Consider the following 22303-nt stretch of genomic DNA (forward strand, 5'->3'; position numbering starts at 1 on the left):
TCTATGATATTTGACAATAGTGTGCAATTTCTAGTCAAACATTGAAGGAAGAAGTCCAACGACAAGTGAAACACACCCCAGTGGACATTTTACTGTAACAGTCCAACATTAAAAACCTCCCATGGACATATTCAGCGGACTTTATTATAGGTATTATTGTATATCATCCTACTTTGATGACTTCAGTGACAGATGAGGATTGTTAATGTTGGTAATTCATTGCCAGTTCTACTCTCCAAAGAATCGTTTACTCTGTAGTGAGAACAAAATAACTACACTGCAATTGTTCTGAACCAACATTTAACAGGGAAAGGGAGATAAGTGTTTAATCTCTGTGCCAAAACAGCATCAGCGCGCAGCGTACTCTCACATTCACATACCCTTTCCAATATTTTATGAGCTATATTCACTTTTGGTACAGCAAGCAATGCTTGGTTCCCTGAAAAGTGAATAAATACTGTAGGCTTTCAGCTCCAACCACTCTGGCTGCTGATAGTAAGCCAAACTGGGGTTTAAGCACATTTACATTTCAATATAAAATGGCCAAAGTTGCCCAGTGCCAATATGGTGGAAATCATTTTACTCTGGTGGACTTCAAGTCTATAACCCTGCACTGAAAATCCATTTCACCCTGACAGAAACAGCTGCCAAGAAATAAAATAATTTCATTCCAGTTACTGTAGAGAGATGTAGTCTGACAAATAATGTTCTACAGAGTTTTGGAACACGACTAAAGACTGAACCTTAACAACAGAGTTCACCGTTTCATAGTTTCAGCTGAGGCAAGAGCGCTCAGAGTCTTCTGTTGTATTTCATCAAACCTGAGACAGGCTTCGTGCTTGTTGAGATCATCACCGCAGTGCTGCACCAGCTTAGATTAGAATATAGCTGACTGGTGTATAATCAAAACCACTGTGGGCGTGTGCGCACAGTGTAATAAAGACACAAACTGACACACACACACACACACACACACACACACCTATTTCTGACCAGTCACCACCTTCAGCCCTTCCCTAAATCAAATCATGTGGTTAGAAACCTTAATTACATTGCAGAACACCAATGCTCCAGCTGCTCCAAGCGACAGTGCAGTCCGTCCTGACAGCGCTGAATGAGCAGCACAAGTGTTGGCGCAGATATAATGTAACCAGCTTAATATATCACTACAGAGGGCCAGTTGGGCCCCTGTCCCATCATTTAAACAAGTGTGGACATGCAGTAACACCAGTGCGGCTGTTGTTAGCTGAAAGGTGGCTGATGTCAGGTTTTAGGCAGAAGAGCAAAGAGGTGCTGCTGGATTCGCTACCTGGGCAATTGTCACACCTTGTCAAATACTCACACATCTGCTTTACTAGTTGCCTGAAAAATTACATTTATATGTCTCTCCAAATTTCCAAGTGTTATGACAAAGTTGCCAAGATGCAAAGCAGTGATGCAAAAAGTTAACATGGCTGACAGCCATGAAACTTAAGTGAACAAACAGCTAAGTTCAAAAAGTAAACACAGGAGAGTGAAAGCAGGTGTTTGCAAAGAACAATCCCAAAATGAAAGGGTTCTATAACACTTGTTTTTCTTTCTGTCTGTTCTGTATAGTCCTATGTCTATACAGAACAGACGTGAGTTTATTCTAACAGCAAACTGACCTGTTGTGAACTGTCCCTTCATCTTCTGGAAAACAGGGTCCTGAGCTGTGGCCTGGGCCCGACGCGCTAGCGACTCAGAGGCAGCGCTGGAGAACATGGTGGAAACATTAGAGACATTCTCCAAGCCAACGCCAAAGGTGCTAACCAGCTTCTTGACAAAGTTCAGTGTGTGCGGTGTGATTTTGGCGTCAGACACTGCACCACTCTTCTCAAAGGCCACTGAGTAACATTTAGCCAGGCCCTGCTGGAGCTGCCTCAAGACCTAAAGAGAGAGAAGGAAAAAAGAATTAGTGAGAACAATTTCCAGTAATACTAATTAGAGATGTCGCAGCATTGTTCATTAGTTTCATTTATTACATCAACATTTTTTGCCACTCAGCATTTTCACGAGCCACAATTTTATTGGATTAAATCTAACTATAGTTTAATAAAATTTACTTGAGGAACTAGACTTACAACTCTAAAATCAAGACTATAATGTAAAACACTTCAGTAAGTGTGTAAAGCTCCTTTTGCATGAAACCCAATTTTCAAAACATGATTTCAAATATGCTTCTGTATCTTAGTCAGGGATCGACCGACTATTGGCCGCAGTAAAAAGCATTTTTTGCAGTTAGCAAAATTGCTTCTTTTTTTTTAACTGATGAATGAAAAAAGGCTACTCTGGCTCTGATACAGACACCTCTCTGACTGTAATAGCCACTTTATAGCCTTGCTCACTGTCCTGCCCACAGCACTATCTGATTGGCTACATGTCATGAGTAATAGCCTCTCAACACTGAAGGTTGCTGTCCTACACATAGGCAACACAGGCAAACAGACTGGAACTGTTGCTCTGCTGTGTGTCACATGTAGCATGGCAGTACACATCACAGAAGTTTTAAAAAACATCCAGTGCTTCTGCTGGTAATGTTCTACTGTTAGTAATAGTAGTTACTGGATATAACCTCAGTTGTATGAGTACAATGAGGAAAATAAGAGGGAGTGAGATGACACCTGGATGCAGGAGAGAGATGTGTCTTTATAAATATATGCTACCTGCCAAAGTGGCTAGTTAGAGTAACTGTGTTACACACCACTGCTGAATTCTACCCAAATTCAGCGAGTGGGCAGGTGCTAATTTTAAGTCTTGTTTATGACTCGAACACAGCAAAAAATACAAACACACTTCTCTTATGGAACAAAGGTGCAGTGATGTGATGTCATACAGTACCCAGAGAAAGGGAGAGATGGAAGGAGATGATGGTGTAGCATGCCTCTGCCCCCTGTGTGCCTAGTGGAACGAAGCATAGAGCCTGCAGCTGCTGCAGAGTGCCCCAAACCATCACAGATAATCACACAGACACACGCACACACCAACAAACTTCCGGCCCTAAATCCCTTTCCCCATCCTACACGCTCACCGAACCCATCCATCACCTGTCTCCGTCTTCTCTCCTGCTGCCTCTTTGTCCCAGTCTTCCCCTCCACCCACAGACCAGCTACCTTGCCTGGATTCTGCCTAGCACGGCTAAAACAATTTACAACAGCTGCAGCACCAAGCTTAGTTTGGATGCTCGTGTCAGGCTCGCCTCCTGCACTGACATCCAACACAATTAGCAGGAGAAAAAACACTGCTAACTGAATGGATGATTTAAGCCGACATGTGCTTCAACAAAAATTGTAGAAACTACTAGAAACTAGAAACTACTGGTTAAAAAATAAAGAATCTTTTCATGTGAAATGTACAGAAGTGCTGCCTTAAACATATTCTGCCATTAACATGTTTATGGCAACACACTAGTTCTGTCAGAGACAGTGACAACCTATTTGCAGACAAGTCACAATAACACCTTAGACAAAACAGATGTGTTGGCCCACCAGAGAGACCGGGGTCATCTGTTTGACCAGGTGGCTTGACACACATATACACAAGACGTGCACTCCAACTTGCATTCACACATTTGCACAGACGCATGAAAATTCTCACAACCGGCTGTATTATTTTCTCACCATCTGATACACTAAAAACACACACAGATAGTGACAAAGTCAGACGCGCAGGACGCCAGCACCTTTGTTCTTCTCACCTCTTCATGCCAGTTCTCCCTGAACCACACCATCTGGTCCACAATGCCCTCCAGTGAGGAGAGCAGGGTGGGGTGTAACTCCCGCTGCATGTGCATGATCCGGCTGCAGCGCCACATTGGGGCGGTGGCTCGGATGGGCCCTGGGTCAGAGGCCCCTGAGTGAGGCTGGGCCCCCACTGAACTGGGCTGCTGCTGTCCAGATGCATCTGGGGAAGAAGAGTGGATAAGAGGAGGAAAGGATGAGTGGTGGAGAGGGACATGTGAGAGGAGGCAGAGAAGAAAACAATTCAAAAGCAGACAAGAGGAAAAAAAAAACCGAGCAAATTCTACAGTTTCTTGAAAAACAGATTAAAAGATGTTAAATCTAGAGGGGGGAAAATATTACAGAGCATATTCCATATGCTGTAAACACATTTTCATGCCCTATACATACATGAACATTTAATAACTCACCATGATAGACGCAGAAAAGAGCTTTTAATGTTCAGAGAGTTCTAAAGAGGCAACACACTACAGCCAGCCATGTTTACTTACCACTTTTGTAGCGCTCCCTCTGCTCAATCTTGAGCGTCAGGTAAAGGGTGCGGATAGGGAAGTAGACAGCCTGGGGGTACACTCGTCCCACCTAGCAGATAAAAGAGGGTCACAGATTACATTTCAAAGACTCCCCCTCAGGACCGCAGAGGAGAGAGAGAGAGAGGACGCAGGCAGAGGCAGAAAGGCAGGAGGTGGAGAGCGAGTGGGACAGAGAGATACTGTTTGTGCATGTGTGTCAGCGAGAGGGAGAGAGATCATACTGATACAGCCGGAGACCTCTGCTGTAACAGAGGGAGTGTTTGAAGCTTTGAGTCAGGGGAGTTAGGGAAGTTAAAAACACGTCATGGCTGAATTACAAAACTGAATGTGACTGATGATGAAATTGCCCTCAAGACTTTCAAGAAAAGTCACTCACAACATTGGAAGGCTTAATGGTTGAAGTCGGGACATAGGAGATTTCAAGTTTTAAACACATTGCAAAATCACCTCAAACTTGGTGGAGTAGGGATCCTTTGATAAGTAATGCAGTAGGTGACTTTGGTGTCTACCTGCGGTGTATAATTTATATATCGGTCTCAGGTCACAGTTCATTTACAAGGCAGGATCAGTAACCCTGAGTCGTACAGCTTCCAAGATAGATCATTTACTGAAATCAAAATTTTTGTATTCACTGAAAATGTCTGCTACTAAATCTGAAAGAACTGAAAATCAATGCTGAAAAAGTTGGCAAGCTACTGCACCATACCAGCATAACTGGTAGATATATTCTTTTCTACTTGAGTTTATTATGGTGTAGTCTGGAAGTCTGAACAGCTGTCTAATGTTACACTGGGCATGAATCTTATGAGTTGTAATGGAGCCACATTGAGTGCCTTTACCTTTGTTAAATGTTGCTGTTGTCCCTGACTTTATATGAGACAAGGGAAAGATCTCTAGCTGCTAGGTTAATTTATACAATATAAAATGCCAGAGGCTGGCGCTAATAACATTAGCATGTTGTATTTATTTGGAAAACGTGTTTAGTATAAGACAGCTGTTTTGTCTGTGAATCTTGTGAGTTGTAATGGTGCCAATTTATGTGCCATTACCTTTGTTAAATGTTGCTGGCTGTTGTCCCTGGTTTTATAGGAGAAGAGGGAAAAGATCGCCCGTAGCTAGGCTAATTTACACAATGAAAAATGCCATAGACTTGTGCTAATAACGTTAGCATGTTGTAATGGTGGAGGAAATGTGTCCAGATAAACCAAGTGTTTGTCTGTCAATGCTGCGATTTATAGTGAAGCCAATTTGCATACTTGTGTTTGAAACTGTCTCTATGAAGCCATATTTAATGTGTGTTTTGAAGCAACTAAAATTTACAGCACTACTGCAGGGTGACAGACATACAACTGCAGAAGCAAAAATAACGTGAAGATTTTTTTTCCCACGACTAATTGATTAGTTGAAGATTATATACCCCCTAATTGGATGAGAGATTGAATCAGAATTTTGACATGTCTGTTGAAATGTATTTCTTGTTAAAAAAAAACAAAACGTTTGTCTGATTATTGTTTTGCTACCTTGCCTGAACCTGAGCGTTCCATGACACCTTCATAGACCAGTCTGGTCTATGGCCTAGACCCAAAGCCTGAGCTGCCATCTTTTATCTTTTTTACAACATAGCAGGGAAACAAATCAGGTATCAGTCTTTTGAGATTTATTGTTGGTGTAACCAACTACTACATGTTGATGAAGGCCTACTCTGGAAGATGTATTGCCTGTCTGATGTATTCCTACTCTGTTGTTGGGACAACAGCTTGGGTCCCAAATTAGATTATTTTATGTTGTCAGGTTAGAAATGGTCGATGCAGTTAACTTCATAATGTGGCAGCATACAGCGGGTCTGTGAAGGCAAATTCACCCACTGCAGGCTTCTTTTATTCATCATCCATTCATTCATGTAGTGCTGCAAGCTTACATGGCAACATGTTAAGAGTCTTCATCGTACAGTAGAAGCTCTGAGTGGATCCTCAAACGCCCCCTTCATGTGGCGACAATAACAATTCCACACTTGTCACCAAATGACATTCTAATAGAAGAGGGCATCCACTGCGACACATCACACACAGAGAATGTAAAGGAATCACCCTCTGAATGAGAGAGGTAGACTCAACTCAACGCAGATGTATTTGTGTGTGTGTGTGTGTGTGACATTTGGCTATCACTGTGACTGCACAAAGCGAGTGCCTAAAGGAAGAACATGAGCTGTGATAGAGCTCCCTAAAATTCTACAGAGGCAAGAATTACAGATATGCTAAGTTTTTTTTAAAAAACTATAAGCAGAGGTAAAACATGCTGCTTAACCCACAGCTTTTCTATCTCTGAACATTCGCAATACTCTAGGTCTTGAGGGAAAGTTCTCTTTTTATAAATATTCATTTGAGAGTAGCATATTCATAAGTAAATGAGAAATTAAAATAAAAATGTTGGATGTCCTGTTTTTAGTCTCATCTCAAAATTCAGGGCTTAGAATATGGCTGACTTGGAGTTTGTTTATGGCATACTTATTCTTTTTACTTTCTGTATTTACAGCAGCTAACTTTACAAGTTCATACTGTTGCATGGAGTACACAAACAATTGGGGCATTGTACTCCGTCATAGCGATGCACCTTGAACTCTGACCCTCTTGCTCATATATCTGCTGCAGTCCATAGTGCTAAATCTGAATTGGAAAGAAAAGGGTGTGCTATTTGGAAAGCAGCAGATGTTACTGTTATCACTAAGTGTTACCTTGGAGACACAACAAAACACCATTCACTAAGCACGCCAAGTCAACCCGGAGAACTCTTCCGTTGTTACTTAGCAATGTATGTAGTATTAACTTTTAAGTAATAATTGCACACTTTGTAGACCGTTTGTGATTGACTGATTATAGTCATTGCGGCATCTGTAAGCTGTCAATGAGCTGTCACCTGTCTGCAGCTCAGCTGATGTGACACACAGGATTGTGGGGCAAAATAGCGAGAAAAGCATGGTGGCTTGCATACTGAAAAATGCGACTGGATGCAGTAAGACATCCTGGTATTTTTGGCATACTGCATTTATACTATGTTTTGGGACAAAAACAGACTTTCCTTGAAATTCTAGGTAGGAGGGATGTGCAAGCCTGGCTTTAGGCCCACTGATATTGGTGGAAGACAAACCACAAGGTTCTCTCAGGTCTCGAGACACAATTTCATAGGCTGCAATTACATAGCTACTTGATCCTTTCTAGACCCTCTATACGCCTGTGGGGCAGAAAGGGATACCTCCACATCTCAACAACAAAACTGAGTTCAATATGACTGAGAGTGGGTTGAGGATGGAAGGTGGTGGTGGAGGGGGGGGGGGGGTAGAGGAGAGAGATAGAGAAAGAAAGAGAAGAAGCTTTTCTCATACTTCTGCCTGAGGCTAAATGGATTTTGGAACTTCTAATCTTTCTCTGACTCTATCCACGTTCCTCTGAGATCTTGCTCAGGTCTTCAGAGGGATTCTCAAACTGCACAAATCAAGATTACACAAGGACTAGCTCAGGTTTTAAAGCTGCCATGGATGACAATGGGTTTGCCCAAAGCTAACTTAAACATACTGTAGTTCTCCTTACTAAAAGAGCTGTTCCAGATCTCGACATGTCTCAAATTCTTCAAGAGACTCAGCTCCGTCAATCCTTACAACTCACGACTCTACATGGACAGTCAGTCAGCTGCTGTGTGCTGTAAAGGCAGCACCAAGGCAGCAGAGACAGATAGGATTAACTAACTGGTGAAAGAGGCTGCTGCTGTTGGAGGTCTGAACCTGGACAGCCTGGAGACGATATAAAAGGGAGGAATGAAATCTATTATCAAATTGAACCACATCTAGGAAAACACTTTCAACTTCCTCAGTGGTGAGCTAATGCAGCTATGGAGCACCTTCGGCCAACACCAAAAGGTTTTAACTGCTCTTTTGTGGCTAAAGTACGGCAATCTGTACAATGCTTCCAGTAAAAAAAGCCACAGTCATGAACAGCTCTAAATAAGTAATTTCTCCTACCTCTTTAAGAAATGCATAAACTACCCATATCTGTAAGTGAATACTTACAGTATATGGAAACTGTGTACACTCCACTGCACTCTGAAGTTGAATAAAAGCACATTTGCAACCCCTATACATATAAAGTATTCTGCAAATCTTAACACACTGTCTTCTCTTAATCTCTCATATTTTTTAACTTAATTTTTGTGATTCTCATTGTCACATTGCTCAAAAACAGAGAGGATTAAGCCATTTAAATTGAAAAATAGACTACTGAAATGAGAGGTTAAGGACTACAGTCATAAGCAACTGGAAGAGGGAGTTCTAAGTGGCAGCTAACAGCAGCATTAAAGATGAAAGAGGAAGGAAGGCAGAGAGGAAGAGGAGGTACCAGAGATCAGCCCGCTAATGGGAAGATAAGAATTGTCATATTTTGGCGAAGCCAAGGTGGGCTGAGGGGAAGAGGGCGAGTGGTAGACAAGGAAGAGGCAGTGAGGGGGGGCTGGGGAGCCCATGAGGGGAGGGGTGTTGAGATACTCTGTTAACTTCTGATTCATCTTCCCGTCTGCCCCCAGGCGCTCTTCTCCTCACCTTCATCAATATTTCAACATACGTTTTTTAAACATCCCGCCGCCGCAGAGAAACTCTAAATAATTCAGGCAAGCGGCAGAGACAAAGCCTGCCATGCATTAAAATGTGGTTTTCTCTCTACATAAAAAAAGGGGATGAAGAAATGGGTGACAACCTTTTACCCTTCAGTCATTACAGGGTGACGAGGCAAACCGAAGATGGGAAATCTCTACAGTCACCCAGTGACATCCATTTATCTACATACAAAAGGCAGGTGCTGGTTTATGTGACTGAACTGTAACTAAGAGGTCACAATTTTGAACCTTCCGACAATCACGTGTCCGTTTTTAAATGTACTCTAGATGACTGAAATTAAAATTAACACGTTATCTAGGCCTATCCAGATTACTAATGTTGGACAATATACAGTCCCAGAAGTAATTGCAATAAACAATACTATTGTCATTTTGAGACCATTTTATGCCACATATACTGATAATACAATAGCAAAGCAAGGACACCCTTTCAAAAAGCAATTAACTTTTAATTCTTAAGAATATTCAGACATTAGAATTGGAATATGATAAAAAGTTAATTAACACTTGTGAATATATGCAAAAAAGCACGTATAACACTGTAGTACTTTTTTTTAGGAACAGCCCAGAATTACTCAGTTTGAAATTTATTACAAAACTTGGCCAACGAGAACAAAACCAAGTGATGCCTCTTTCGACTAATAGACAAGCTTAGCAAAGCTCTGAACTTTCATAATCCAGCTAGTGTTCTGCAGGCGATAGATGACCTGAGTGGGTGGATTGGTGGTGGATTAACTGAGGAGGATGAAGTTATTGGAGGGTACAACTACAAATAACAGACTTTTTGGCTCATTGCCACGGGTTGGTATTGTGAGCTAACGACTATCAGGACTGAGCTGCAGGCTACCGGTAAGCTACACTGTGTTTTCTTTGAAGTTTTGTTTTTCTTCAGACTTGCGCAATTAGGCTGGAGTGAAGAGGAAAAACAAGGGAGAACTGCTGCACCCAAGGCTTAAAATCGTCAGGGAAAACCCAACTTCTTATTCTGGCATCATGTTGGCTAAAATGCTGGTGACATTTTTATGTATACCAACACGCATGTAGCCTAAACACAATGGGAAATACCAAGATCAGCAAAATGATCAAGGTCATGCCCATATGTTGTACATTAAGTCAATAGCGTAAATATCATCACAGGACTAGCGTTATATCCAAGATAAAAACACGGATGCAAGTGACTCAGTATGTTTCTACTGCTTTGTTCATTTATTTAACAGCTAACTTGCATTAAGCCAGCTTGTTAATGAGCTTAACAACCAACCATCAGTGTGATGTTTCCTCTTTATCTACATTCTAAAAAGTAAAGAGGATTCCCAAAGTAATCATCACACACTTAGCGTCTTTCCACGATACTACATCAATCTCTTACACTGCCCGCTTGTTTCTCAAACCCTGTCTCTCCCCTCTCTTCTCTTTATCCTCCTCCACACTCTCTCTCATATCCTCTGTACAATATTCCTGCTCTGCTGAGAGGATGGCTGTTTGTTATAGCACAGTACTCTTTGAAGATCACCCTCTTCAAATTGTGCGGAAATAATACTCCATTAAGCAAAGCAAATTAGTCCTCGGTTTAATTACTAGCTCTGTTCCCGCAGTGCGGATGCGTACAATATTAACTTTATAATCATTTCTTGAACAAATAATTTAAAAACCAATTCACCAGGGACTGGTGAAAGCCAATAAATTGCTGTGGAAAAGTGACAGTGGAAGAATCTGAATGTTTAATTTGGTAAATAGGAAGCAGGAGAGAGGCCACTTTGGCGTGAATGCAGTTAATTTATCTTGATTAGAAAAATGTGCATGAGCACTAATGCACAAACACCAGCCAGATGTGCTGCCCCAAATGGATGAAAGAGGCCAAGAGAAAAAAAATGTGAATGACTGATGGGTGGAGCAGACAGCCAGACATGAAACTGAAGAAGACAAAATGAAAAAGCAACAAGGGGAGGAGAGAGGATTTTCAAATATATTCTAAGTGGTCAGATTATGTGACAAACCTGTCTGACAGATGTTTTCATTGATTAAGAGTCAATAACAGAGGCCAAGAGCTTTTTGGCTTAAGCTCAATGGGGATCTAGATCTGGCTGCGGGATAGAGAGTTTCGTCAAGGCCTCACCTGGCTGATTAAGTTGAGCAGAGGTTTGCCTTCTGAACCAACCAGGCAGGTCAGGAGCTGCGGTATCCATGCCAACCACTGGATAGGCGGCACTCCAATGCAGTACTTGTCGACAGCATCTGCCAGGGTGTTCTTGTCATCGAAGCTGAGCAGCCACAACACCTACAGATGAAACAAGAACACAACAAAAGTGAGAAAACGGGGAGGAAGGTGGAGGCAGGAGGTGACAGAGGAAAGAAACAAAGGGATAAACAAATGCAATAATGTAACTACTCTAAGACACTGAATAGTAAGAGGTAAGGTCTCTATCATTAATCAGACCATCACTGCTTCCCTGGTTCTGTTCACAGCAGGAGAAGGGCTGCAGAACAAGTTCATCTTGGCAGACATCACTATGATCAAAGCTGAGCCAACATGGAGGTGATCCCTCCCCCCCTGGTGTGCTTGTGTGTGCATCTACATTATGATGAAGACATTAACCCCACTCAACCCCCCCGGGCTCTTTTCAGCGAGCCGACCCGGGTACACAGATTGTGTATAATTACTGATAATGACTGGTCATCTCTCTTCACCCATCAGGACTAAGCACTGCCAACCAGGCTTGGCAGCACAATAACAGGGGGGAGTCACAAGAAAAACATCTAATTGGAATGTGAAGCTGGTAGCAGCCATTATTAGAGCAGATAATGATGGTAATGCCTGATGCTGACACTGGACATGGCAAGACCATATTTATTATTTATCCAGCCTGACACATGGAGGTAGCTTTTGCTCTTCGGATGAGTCTCTCTAATCTGACTCTGCTGTGGCTCTTTGAAAGCCAGCAGGCACTTTAGTACATATTTCACAGTCTCTCAGTTCTACTTTCCTCCAGTTCATTAATAAATAATAAAACAAAAGATCCAGTTTTGTGAAAGTGTTTTAATGAAGCAAAACGTTACCACGAATTTACCTAAACTGACCATAATTTTCTAACAGTTTGTGCTGTGATCATCTCATTTGATGCTGCTGCCTTCCCTGATATTAAAGGGACAGTTCACCCCAAAATCAAAGATACAAAGGTGAGCTAGCAGTAGATGATCTCCTCTGTGAGGTGATACAGTTGGTGAGTATAGTTCGGTAAACAGTAAACAGTTCCTACATGAAAGCCGCCCACAGCATGTGTGGATTATCTTGACTAACCAGGTGATGATTTCTGGAAAGAGACATTGCTGCTGAATTCTACAAATTTATACTGTAGCGCTTATTGCACATCAAGCTGAGTGCCATCTAGTTCCATTATATTCAAGAGAGGGCAGACATCTCTAAAGCTGAGATCTCCAACACTTGGCAACTCAAACCAAAACAATCTAGACTCATAAATAGCACTGCAGGTAAGAGGAAAAATGTGTAGTTCTGATTCTGGGGTGAACTGTCCCTTTAAGAACCACCCGACCTGAGCACAGCAGGTATCAGTGCTATACTTACTATGAAAGCATAAAGAGGTCTTTCTTTGCTAACCTCTGGAGGGACTTTAGAGGCAGTATTGAATGAGTTGGTGTGTATCTGTGCAAGAAGGTGCAATGCTTGTTAGTAAGGAGTAGACCCCTTCATCTCCCACACAGGTCTTATTTCACTGGTAAGTATGGTCAGCATTGGTCAGACTATTAGAAAAAGGTCAGTCCGTGTGGTGGGATCGTGAGATTGGGGTATCAGGGGAGGCCATTAGACTGTTAACCACCCGTGCCAGAAGATGGCCTTCACTCCGCCATCGATCTGCCGTGGGAACCCATCCACACCATCTACAGCTGAACTGTAATCAATCAAATTACTCTCAGCTGGTACCTGGGGCAGAGTCTGAGAGGGGTAGAAAATAATGTCTTTCTTCTCATCAGAAACAATAATGTATTGGCTGGATGGGGTCAGGAAACGAGGGAATTAAAGGTCACTCTGTCTGAAAAAGGGCCCGATTGAGGCGACTGGTTTTACTGCAGCAGTGGTTAGATGCAGTAGTGGATGTGGACATGCCAGTTAGGGCTAAGAGGTATAAGCACCTGGGCTCTATCTTAAATCAGTCTGTTAAGCAGTCTACTCATGTCACACAATCTATGAGATGAATGAAATTACTGCAGTAGTGTCCATGTAATACAGCTTTGCGCTTTAGCCCTAATGCTAGATTAAATGCAAACACCATCAAAAAGAAAACAAATCTCACTCATGAACCCTCAACAACTATGGACAAGAGATAAACACTAGAGATTATGTTGACGATATTAGCACTGCTTATTACCTTTGCTAGGTATTTGCGGGATTTGCTCTCGTTTTGGTGGCGGCACGCGTGGAGGTAGCAGGTAATGGCGGAGACTCCCAAGTGGAGCTGGCGGTCCTTGACGAAGATGTTCTCCAGGTAGTCGCCCCACATGGCCCAGGCCTTCACCAGGACATCATGCATCTGCACTGCTGCCGAAAAGGCCTTATTGGCCTCCTCTGACCTGGAACAAGAAGAACGGGAAGATGAAGAGTGTTAGAGAGTGAGGGATAGACATGTGAAGAACAAGTGAGAGAAGGGAGGTAGCTGGAGAGGAAGTACGATTTAATGAAAGGGAAGTCAGAAAGAAAAAAGAGACACAAAGTAGGGAGGGACACTGAAGGGAAGGGGGAGGGCTGAAAGAGATGGATGCATTAGTTGTGCGGAGAAAAGGAGAAAGATGAAGTGTGCGAGAAACAGATTATGATGATCACATTCTGAATTATGTACTACACATCAATAAGCACCATTTTTCATTCGCTGTAATCTTCAAGGCCTTTCCCCTCGGCATTAGAGAGTAAACATTTAACCCAGCATGAATTAATGTCACTAAGGTTTCAAGCACTTTGCTGTATTGTAATATGAGTTGAACCCAACCTCATCATACTGCTCAGATCAATCCATGTAATACTGGGTGACATATGAGCTTAACATCTTCCTATTTTTTCAGAAATGACAGCTGCGGCAAGGTAAAAAACCTCAGCATAATGGCTGTATTTATCTGTATACAATTCACTGACCGTGAAGAGCATTGCTACATCTTAGAGGAATCTGCAGGCTGATAAACTTGAGAATCCTTGGGGTTTTTTTTTTTTTTTTTAAATATATATCCCGGTACAGCAATCTAGAAGTCACACCTTGAGTATTCGATTCTAAAAGTGTTAAATAGCAGGCAAGGAAATAGACAGGGGAAATCTGGCAGGAGACTCAAGTTTTTTGACTGCACCATTTTATGCTGACAGGGAAATATATTCTGAATCATCAGCTGTTTTCACCATGCCAAGCGGCTTCTAACCTCACGTTGGCACGCACTCTGAATAATTGTTACACACCTTTCAGCCTTTGATTAATAAATAAGATGCAAGAGGCACCCTGAGACGCACCGCCCCGCAGTCAAAACAAGGAGACAGGCCTGTCAATGAAAAAGCCTGACTGAGCCACAGTTGGTAAACGGACCTCCATTTTAGGAGTACTTCCAAAACTACTCTGCCGCTTACTTACAGTGACATGTCTCCCAAGCCAATCAATTAAAATGTGTTATTATAAAAGGCATTTTGGCATGTGATTAAGAAATGGGAGCTTGATTGCTATGGGAGTCAGAGCCGGAGACCCTCCAGTAATACTTAATGGGGTTGCCTCAGTCACTTTGCCAGTGTTAAAGTACATTAACAGTTTCGACTACGAGGCTCAACAGGAGCACAGGCACCCAACAGACTGTCAAATCTCTGACACCCGTTTAATTGAATGATCGCAAAATCCTTAGCACATGTGGTTGCACACGCACGCACGCACACACACACACACACACACACACACACACACACACACACACACACACACACACACATATAAAAAAGACTCTCCCTAGCCGTAACCCCCCCTCTGCTGTTAATTCTCCCCCAGTGTAGGGGAAACTTAATGATTGCAATAAACCCTGCTGAGGTGGAGGCAAGTTCTGCTGATCCCAGAGATTCCTGCAAATTGCCTCGAGTTAATTATTGAGCTGCATATACATTTAATAAGCCTTCCGCAATTTGTCTTTCACCCCTCAGGACGCCATGTCACGTCAAAGATGACGGGTAAAGGGGGGTTGCTGAAGGGGAAAAGGGTGTTAAAGAGTGTGGCTGTGAGTGTGCATGGCCCAGCAAAGCATGGAAAGAGCGAGTTGTATGCTCCACAGGCAACCCCTGCAGCTAAAAACACAGTGCTGACACGGTCACAAGCTGATGACTCAGATGTGCATTAACATCTAAGCCACGTCACGGGGGTTACCTAGTAACGTAGTCTCAAAGGTGTGTCAGCTTGAGGCAGGAAGTGCCGATTAAATATGACTGCCATGTCCTGACAGGATGAAACACCCACGCAGGGTTAAGGGACCGCTGACACAGTTTGAGGATAATGTGATAATGAACAAAGGGAAGACAACGACAGACAGAATGGTAGATTCAGATTGTTTAAAAAAAAAAAAAAAAAAAGGTGAAAGAAGCAAATCAAAGTTGGCTACAATGTGACGTGCTTGTGCAAAGCTGGAAAGGCTGTCAGTGAGCAGACAGCTGGAGCACTTTTGGACATACTTGTTGATCTGAGCCAGGAACATGCCCTTCAGAGCGTAGAACTCAGCTGTCATCTCCTTGGTGAAGTACTTCAGGTTGGTCGACTCTATCACCTCCAAACCCTAACAGACAAGGAAGTGAACATCAGGGGTTTAACTTCGCAACAAACTGCAGTAAAGAAACTTTTGTCGCCGCTAGGGAGAGGAATCGCGAAAAAGACACCACGACACTCTGTTTTAGACAGGGCCGTAATCACAGGTGAAAAACAAACAAACTGCTCGGTGTTCATTAAGAAGTAAGAAAAGAGGTGTTAAGGGAGCTAAACTTCCATTATGGTGAGCCTCTGATTAGGTGTCCCCTATGTACTGCTGTGACAAACGATGTGTAGCGGGAGAGAGAGACAGAGAGAACCAGAGGAGATGAGATAGAAGAGAGAAAGAGAGAGAGGGAGAAGAGTGTCTACTGGCACTTTTAATGACTTGTGGTGTGCTGAACTGCTTCTATTAATCAGAGTACTCCATGGGCTTAAGAGCAAGCTCCTGAGTTACACTCTCTTATAAGTCTCCCTGCTATAACTTGTCACCTAGAGCCACCCCAAACACTTCTTGCTCTTACTACTTTTCCCACTCAAAGTACCGCTAACAACGCCTCCAGCCACTGCAAACAGACAACCCGAGTACTTAAATCACACTAAATGAATCAAATGTGTTGTTCTTCAGTTGAGGCTGACTTTTTCCAAAGTATGCATTTCCACGGTCCAAATCTCCTGCAGCTGTGCTGCATTATGGTGCAGGTGTTACATGGGTGCGGTATATTTATCATATTTTGATCACACGTAATTAGATTGTACAACCTAAATGATTTGTGCTCTTTCTAGAGAGTGATTTTGTTAATAAAATATTTCAGGAGTTACTTACAAGCTAATAAAACCACGAGTCATTTTGAACATGACAAACACGCGTTAACACAGTGACATTTGTAATTTCTTATTAATTATGGGGCAGAGTTCTACAAAACAATCCTGATGATCAAAAGTGCTGAGATTATACCAGTTACTTGCAACTATTGTTTATGGCAACACTACACTTACTTTAACAACAAGTATAATGTTCTAAAAAATCATTTCTTACCAGTAAAACATTATAAAAACAGGGGCATCCATATTTAGTGCATAGGCCAAATAAATAAATGGCCAATAGTAATTGTCTAATGTGAAACAGTAGGCTACAGCATAGAAAGGGATGGGTATTGTTAAGCTTTTAATGAAACAGTTACCAAAACTGACAGTCCTTATCGATACCAAATACTATTCTATTCTCCACAATATGTTGCAAAAAATAAAGACATAACATGAAAATTCATGAAAAGACTTAACAGTCATATATATGAGGAGCAACTGCTACAAATGCCTGGTCAACAAAATGCCTGATGGAGATGTGCCGTAATGCTGATTTACTACCAGAAGCTAAACATAAACAATATTAAAAATTTACAAATAACTATAGTCACTGAGCTTCTCAGACGCTAACAGAAATAGAAAACAAAAATAACTTAAAATGTAGAATTACCGCCTTGTAGTTGTACGCCTTCGCACACCAGCACTTCTAGTTTACATCTGTGTCTGTGAAAACGTGAATGCTTCACACACATCTTCCCCCCCAACAGCACAGAACATCAACACAATCAGCACAGTTTCAAGGTGGGCACCAAGATTAGAGTCACCAATTTAATATCTGATCAAACGTCTCCCCTTTTGTTCATCGGTTATGACGTTGAATAATGGCCAGAAAAGTGTTTCTGCAGAACATTATGATGTCACTGTGAAGTTGACCTTTTGGGCATATAATGTCATCACTATATCATTTTGTCCTACTACACATTCTGTCATAATTAGTGTATGAATCTCAAGTTTTGGCCAAAAAACATGTTTTGTGAGGTCACAGTAGCCTTGACCTTTGATCACCAAAATCTAATCAGTTAAAGTTAGAAATCTGAAAATGTAAGATATATAAGAATGAATTATCATTACATAAATACCGATAGCAGCACTGTTTGTCCAGGAGCTTATCATTACCCATCCCTATGTACAGGAGAGAAGATCACATTCTATCTTACCTGCATGCACTCATTCTTGCCCATGACGCCGGCCAGCTGCAAATAACATTTGACCTGCTGTCTGATCTTCTGGAAGCAGTCAACAATGGGCACTGTGGGGATGGTGTGGATACGACTCAGGATGTCTAGAGCCACATTCACCAAACCCTGGAGAGAAAACAGTGTGATATGGTTTCACAAACATGACTAAAAAGGTTGAGGTTCATTTTGCTATAATGACCTACTCATTGTACATTATCCCATGCATATTTTGAAGTAAAAACACTCATAAGCCTAAATCAGTACCTGTTTGCGTCCTATCTTGCCATACTGAATGATAGCAGAAGCCGAGGCATGAACTCCCAACATGGCATTGTTGTTGTTTGGATCATGCTGTGTGTTCGTCTCATATGCCGTCACTATGGCTGTGGACAGAAACAAAACAATAAGGAACATATTTGTTTTGTCTTTATACAGGTGTCATGTTTGAAGAAGAAAGTAAAAAGGAGGAGAGTTTACAGTAGTATGAACATTGGGGATCGTCTAGCACTCTGAAAGCTCTGCTGTCATAATGCAGAGGAGGGCACTGGGGACACGAAACGTATTGAACAGTAAATGGGCCATGGCGATGAATTTCATCAAGAAAATTCCATTTCACTTTAACATAAGTTTGAAGGCTGTCACGTATAAATGAAGTGGATTTTATTGGCATGGTGCTGCAGAACCGGTCCTATCATTATTTCAGCACCTCACAGTGAGAGTTGGAGCTCAAGTTGCTTGAGACATCACATTTTGCAGTGGCTGCCTCTCTGAATGGTTTCAAAGTCACTGCGGGAGAGAGCACTGAGCAAGGTAAATATGTGTGTGTGTGTGTGTGTGTGTGTGCGCGTGTGTCAGAGTGTATGTGTGTGTTATGTCCTGCAGCGAGAGAGAAAGTGCTTTAGCGAGCTGACATTTGGAAATGTACAGAGACCCCGAGGGGGTTCTGCAACTCGTGGCTTTTAAAGAAGACCCCTTCGTGGAACTAGTGGATACCTAAGCAGCAATCTGAGAGAGTGTCTGCATGAGAATGGCACCCCGTTAAAACATGCACAATATGTTAAAAGTCACGCATGTAGACGTAAAATGTTTCATTGTCACTGGTCTCACACTTAAAAGCCGTACTGGGTCTGTCAGAGTGTGTGTCGTACCTTGGTAGTGGTGCTGGCGCCACATGAAGATGCTGCTCCAGTGCGACAAGTCATCAGAAACAATGGGCAGTCGGTTTCTCCAGGTTTTCACCACAGTCTTCATGTCATGGAGGCTGGTGTTGCGGCCCAGGTTGGCCGGCTGAAGCCCTGCGTTAATTTGGGCTGCTTCTTGCAGCTCAATGATCTGCTGTGCCGCCTGGGGGAAAAATAAGAAGTAAAAATCTGCTCTCAACCTTTTGTATCTTTCATAAAGTATCATAAGTATCTCAACCACAACTCACTTGACTCTTTGCCCCTAACTTTTACGATGCATGTAAGGTGGCAGATCTAAAGCAGCAGCCAACAAATGCTTTTCATGCTTGCAGTGGCCCACTTTTTTTTTGTTTACAGTTAGTATTTTGTGTTCCCAGGCTTGCTTCAAATATTTGCTCCAGACAGTGTACCAGCTGCACTTAATCTTGTTAATATTTTGTCTACACATCTTAACAAATGCAAGCTACTAGCCAAATTTCCTGCTCAGCTTGCACCACTGTGCACACTTGGAGTCCATCTGCTGTCAATCGGTGACTGGTCACTTGTTTGAAGTTAAAGAAATCTCAAGTTAACTGTTTGTTCTTCTGTTTTCAGTTTTCAGCTTTGCTTGCGTCAGGGTGTCTTGACATGCATACTAAGTTTTTAAGGGCACAGTGAGATGCATAAAATGTCTTGTGCATTTCTGCCTCATCTCCATCACAATATTTCTGGATGTCTTGATTGTGTTTGGTGCACAGCACAATCAAGCAGAACTTCCCTGAAATACTTAAATGCATTTAATGAAAAGAAAGGTAAAGGAGGAGGATCAAAAAGGTAAGATAGGGTGGTAACACAGTTGAAAGGTTGATACGGAGTGTCTGAAGATCAGCTTTTAGTTAAAAGGTGGAAAGATAGCAGGGGAGATATGAAGAACAAGGATCAAGAGATAGATGAAAGGGACAAGAAGAAAGGTGATAGCAAGAAAGACACTAAGTGTTAGACTGTTGCATTAATGGAAAATATGGTAAAAGGTAAAAGCATCATGTGTATAAAACACAGAAGCTGAAATGGTTAGAAAAAGAGGACTGTCACTGTCAGGGTGTAGACAGATATGAAGACAGAAGACAATCCTGGGGCTAACCCTCTTTAGGTCACTGCCTTAAGACTCAACAATCCCAGGGCTGAAAGCCTCCAGAGATGGATCAAAATGACGAAACTCATCTACCTCAACAGACAGCCAGACAAGAACATCTCTAACACAGCCCTGAGAAAAAACAATGACTCCTCATACCCTCTTTCAGCAAAACATTAGTGTCCAATATCTTTTTTTGGTACTTAACTCTCAAGTAAAAGTAAATTCTGAACAAGCTGCAGGAGTGACATAGTCTTGATCTCCCTTTTCTCTCTATACTCCAATTAACAAGCAATTCTGCTCCTCTGCTCTTTCCTAATCACGTATAGAGCCAAGTCTTTGTCTGTTTGTCTGCTTTTATGTACGTTTGCTCGTCTCTCGCTCTCTGTTGAGACACAAGTGATAAATATGCGGAGGATGTATAAAATTTCCAAACAGCCCTGATGCTTTTCCTTTTCGATTTCTAAAATAAGACAAAAAGAAAATAGACCAGATGCTGAAACTATCGCTGCTGGCTTCAAGGCACTTCACAGCACTTCCTCCTCCTGTTGGGACCTGGTGTTCTCACCCAGATGCCCTCTCAGGTACCACAGTCTGGCACTGATTTATTGAATGCGAAGTGGAAGAGATATGTCTTAAAAGGCAGACTAAAACATTATGATATGCTTTGACAACCCTTCATAACACATCTCAAACAAGGTGTAGTTCTTGAGTTGTCACATGTACTTTCACGATGTTTCATTTACAGTATGAGTTAATGAGTGAGAGAAGGGCAAGGGACATGGGAAAAGAAGAGGTTTAGGAAGATTACGGGGACCAAAGGGGAAGATAAAACACGAAAATCACTGTTTCTTTATCCCCTTATCTGAGTTATGCTGCTATGCTCACACTTAGTTTCATTTTATATCCTCTTTTTTCAGTTTATGCACGTCCTCTCTTTTTAATTGAATATTTTTGATACTATTCTAACCACAAAATACGATCCTATCCTCGACATTATCTATTTTATTTCCCTGAACTTATTATTACAAAACAGTTTTCTGTAAATACAGCTCAGTAAAAATATTTGAAACACATTTAAAGTGACTGGTACTCAGCTGTACTGACCTAAATTGGTCGATACCCTCAAAAGTACTGAGTTTGAACCCCAACCCTCTAAAACATTAACATATAGCACTGTTGACATTTGACACAAATTGATAAGCACTTGCTCTTTTCAGCTAAATTTGATTGAATAAATAGTAGAAGTAATTTGGGGTATATGCATATAGTAAAAATGTCACAGAACTCTTACACAACATTTCTGCGCTGGAAGTACAGTCCAGCAATATTTCTTTCATGCCACCAAAATAATTGAATGGGGAAAATTGTTATGTCTTCCTACATTACTTCAATGGCTAATCTGCTCCGATATGGCACAGAAAAAAGGACAAGTAGATGGGAAAATGGGAAAATGATAAGCGAGGGCTTCTATCTCATCCCGTGGAGAAAAAAAAAAGAAAAAGCCTCATTGATTGGCCCAAAGCCGCTTTGTGAACATATAATCAATCATTCCATTATAACTACTCATCAATCAATATTAATGCCAACCCCTCGTAATCGATAGTGTGGGTGATAATCCATTGATCGTCAGTCACTGCTAAGAGCTGGGATTTGATGATAACTTGATTCAAATGGTATTTTGAACCCTTCTGTATTTGCGGAGTCTGGGCTTCTCATTCTCCAAGGCTCATGGAGTCGTGAATGTGAGATATAGAGTTTGGAATGGAGATTTACAACAGGCCGCTTGGCTGGGTAGAGGAATAAATAGCTTGTTTTCCCTCGGCTAGGGTAAATAATTGGACTGCACATATGCGAGCACACGCACGCCAAAACACACACGCGCGTTCGCACACACACACTATAACAAAGAACATAGTCACCCAATTCAAATACCCATTTTGAAAAGATAAATGTAGTGAATCAGAGCTGTGCTGAAGACTTAACCCCCCCGCTCCGAAGTCAAATCTCCCAAAACAAAATAAATTAGGCAATACAATATTTTTCACAATTATCTGTTAATATCAGCTGATGACCCATTTCTAACCTTCATTCAGACCGTCCCATTCATCATGTAAATGTAATTCTGCTGCAGGTATTTAATCAAATGGTATCTGATGGCAGGGAAGTAATTACAGCTATTCTAAACTAACTCTTTCTTCCCTCTTCTTCTTCTCTCTTTCTCCCCATGTCTGTTCGCTCTCTACCTT

At 41.9% G+C, this 22303-nt stretch overlaps 1 protein-coding gene across 1 annotated transcript in view; it reads right to left on the minus strand.

Annotated features, from left to right (window-relative positions):
- The window catches only part of LOC125880294 (transformation/transcription domain-associated protein), a 97994-nt gene that overhangs the window by 13731 nt on the left and 61960 nt on the right, over nt 1-22303 (minus strand). The window contains exons 58-66 of the mRNA XM_049562597.1: nt 18911-19106; nt 18027-18145; nt 17742-17888; nt 15648-15748; nt 13336-13537; nt 11067-11228; nt 4250-4340; nt 3716-3921; nt 1647-1908 (exon numbers count right to left, since the gene is read on the minus strand). Of these exons, the coding sequence (XP_049418554.1) occupies nt 1647-1908; nt 3716-3921; nt 4250-4340; nt 11067-11228; nt 13336-13537; nt 15648-15748; nt 17742-17888; nt 18027-18145; nt 18911-19106 (1486 nt within the window). The remainder of the gene's footprint in view (nt 1-1646; nt 1909-3715; nt 3922-4249; nt 4341-11066; nt 11229-13335; nt 13538-15647; nt 15749-17741; nt 17889-18026; nt 18146-18910; nt 19107-22303) is intronic.

This window comes from Epinephelus fuscoguttatus, linkage group LG20 (assembly GCF_011397635.1).
Source record: "Epinephelus fuscoguttatus linkage group LG20, E.fuscoguttatus.final_Chr_v1".
NCBI lineage: Eukaryota > Metazoa > Chordata > Actinopteri > Perciformes > Serranidae > Epinephelus > Epinephelus fuscoguttatus.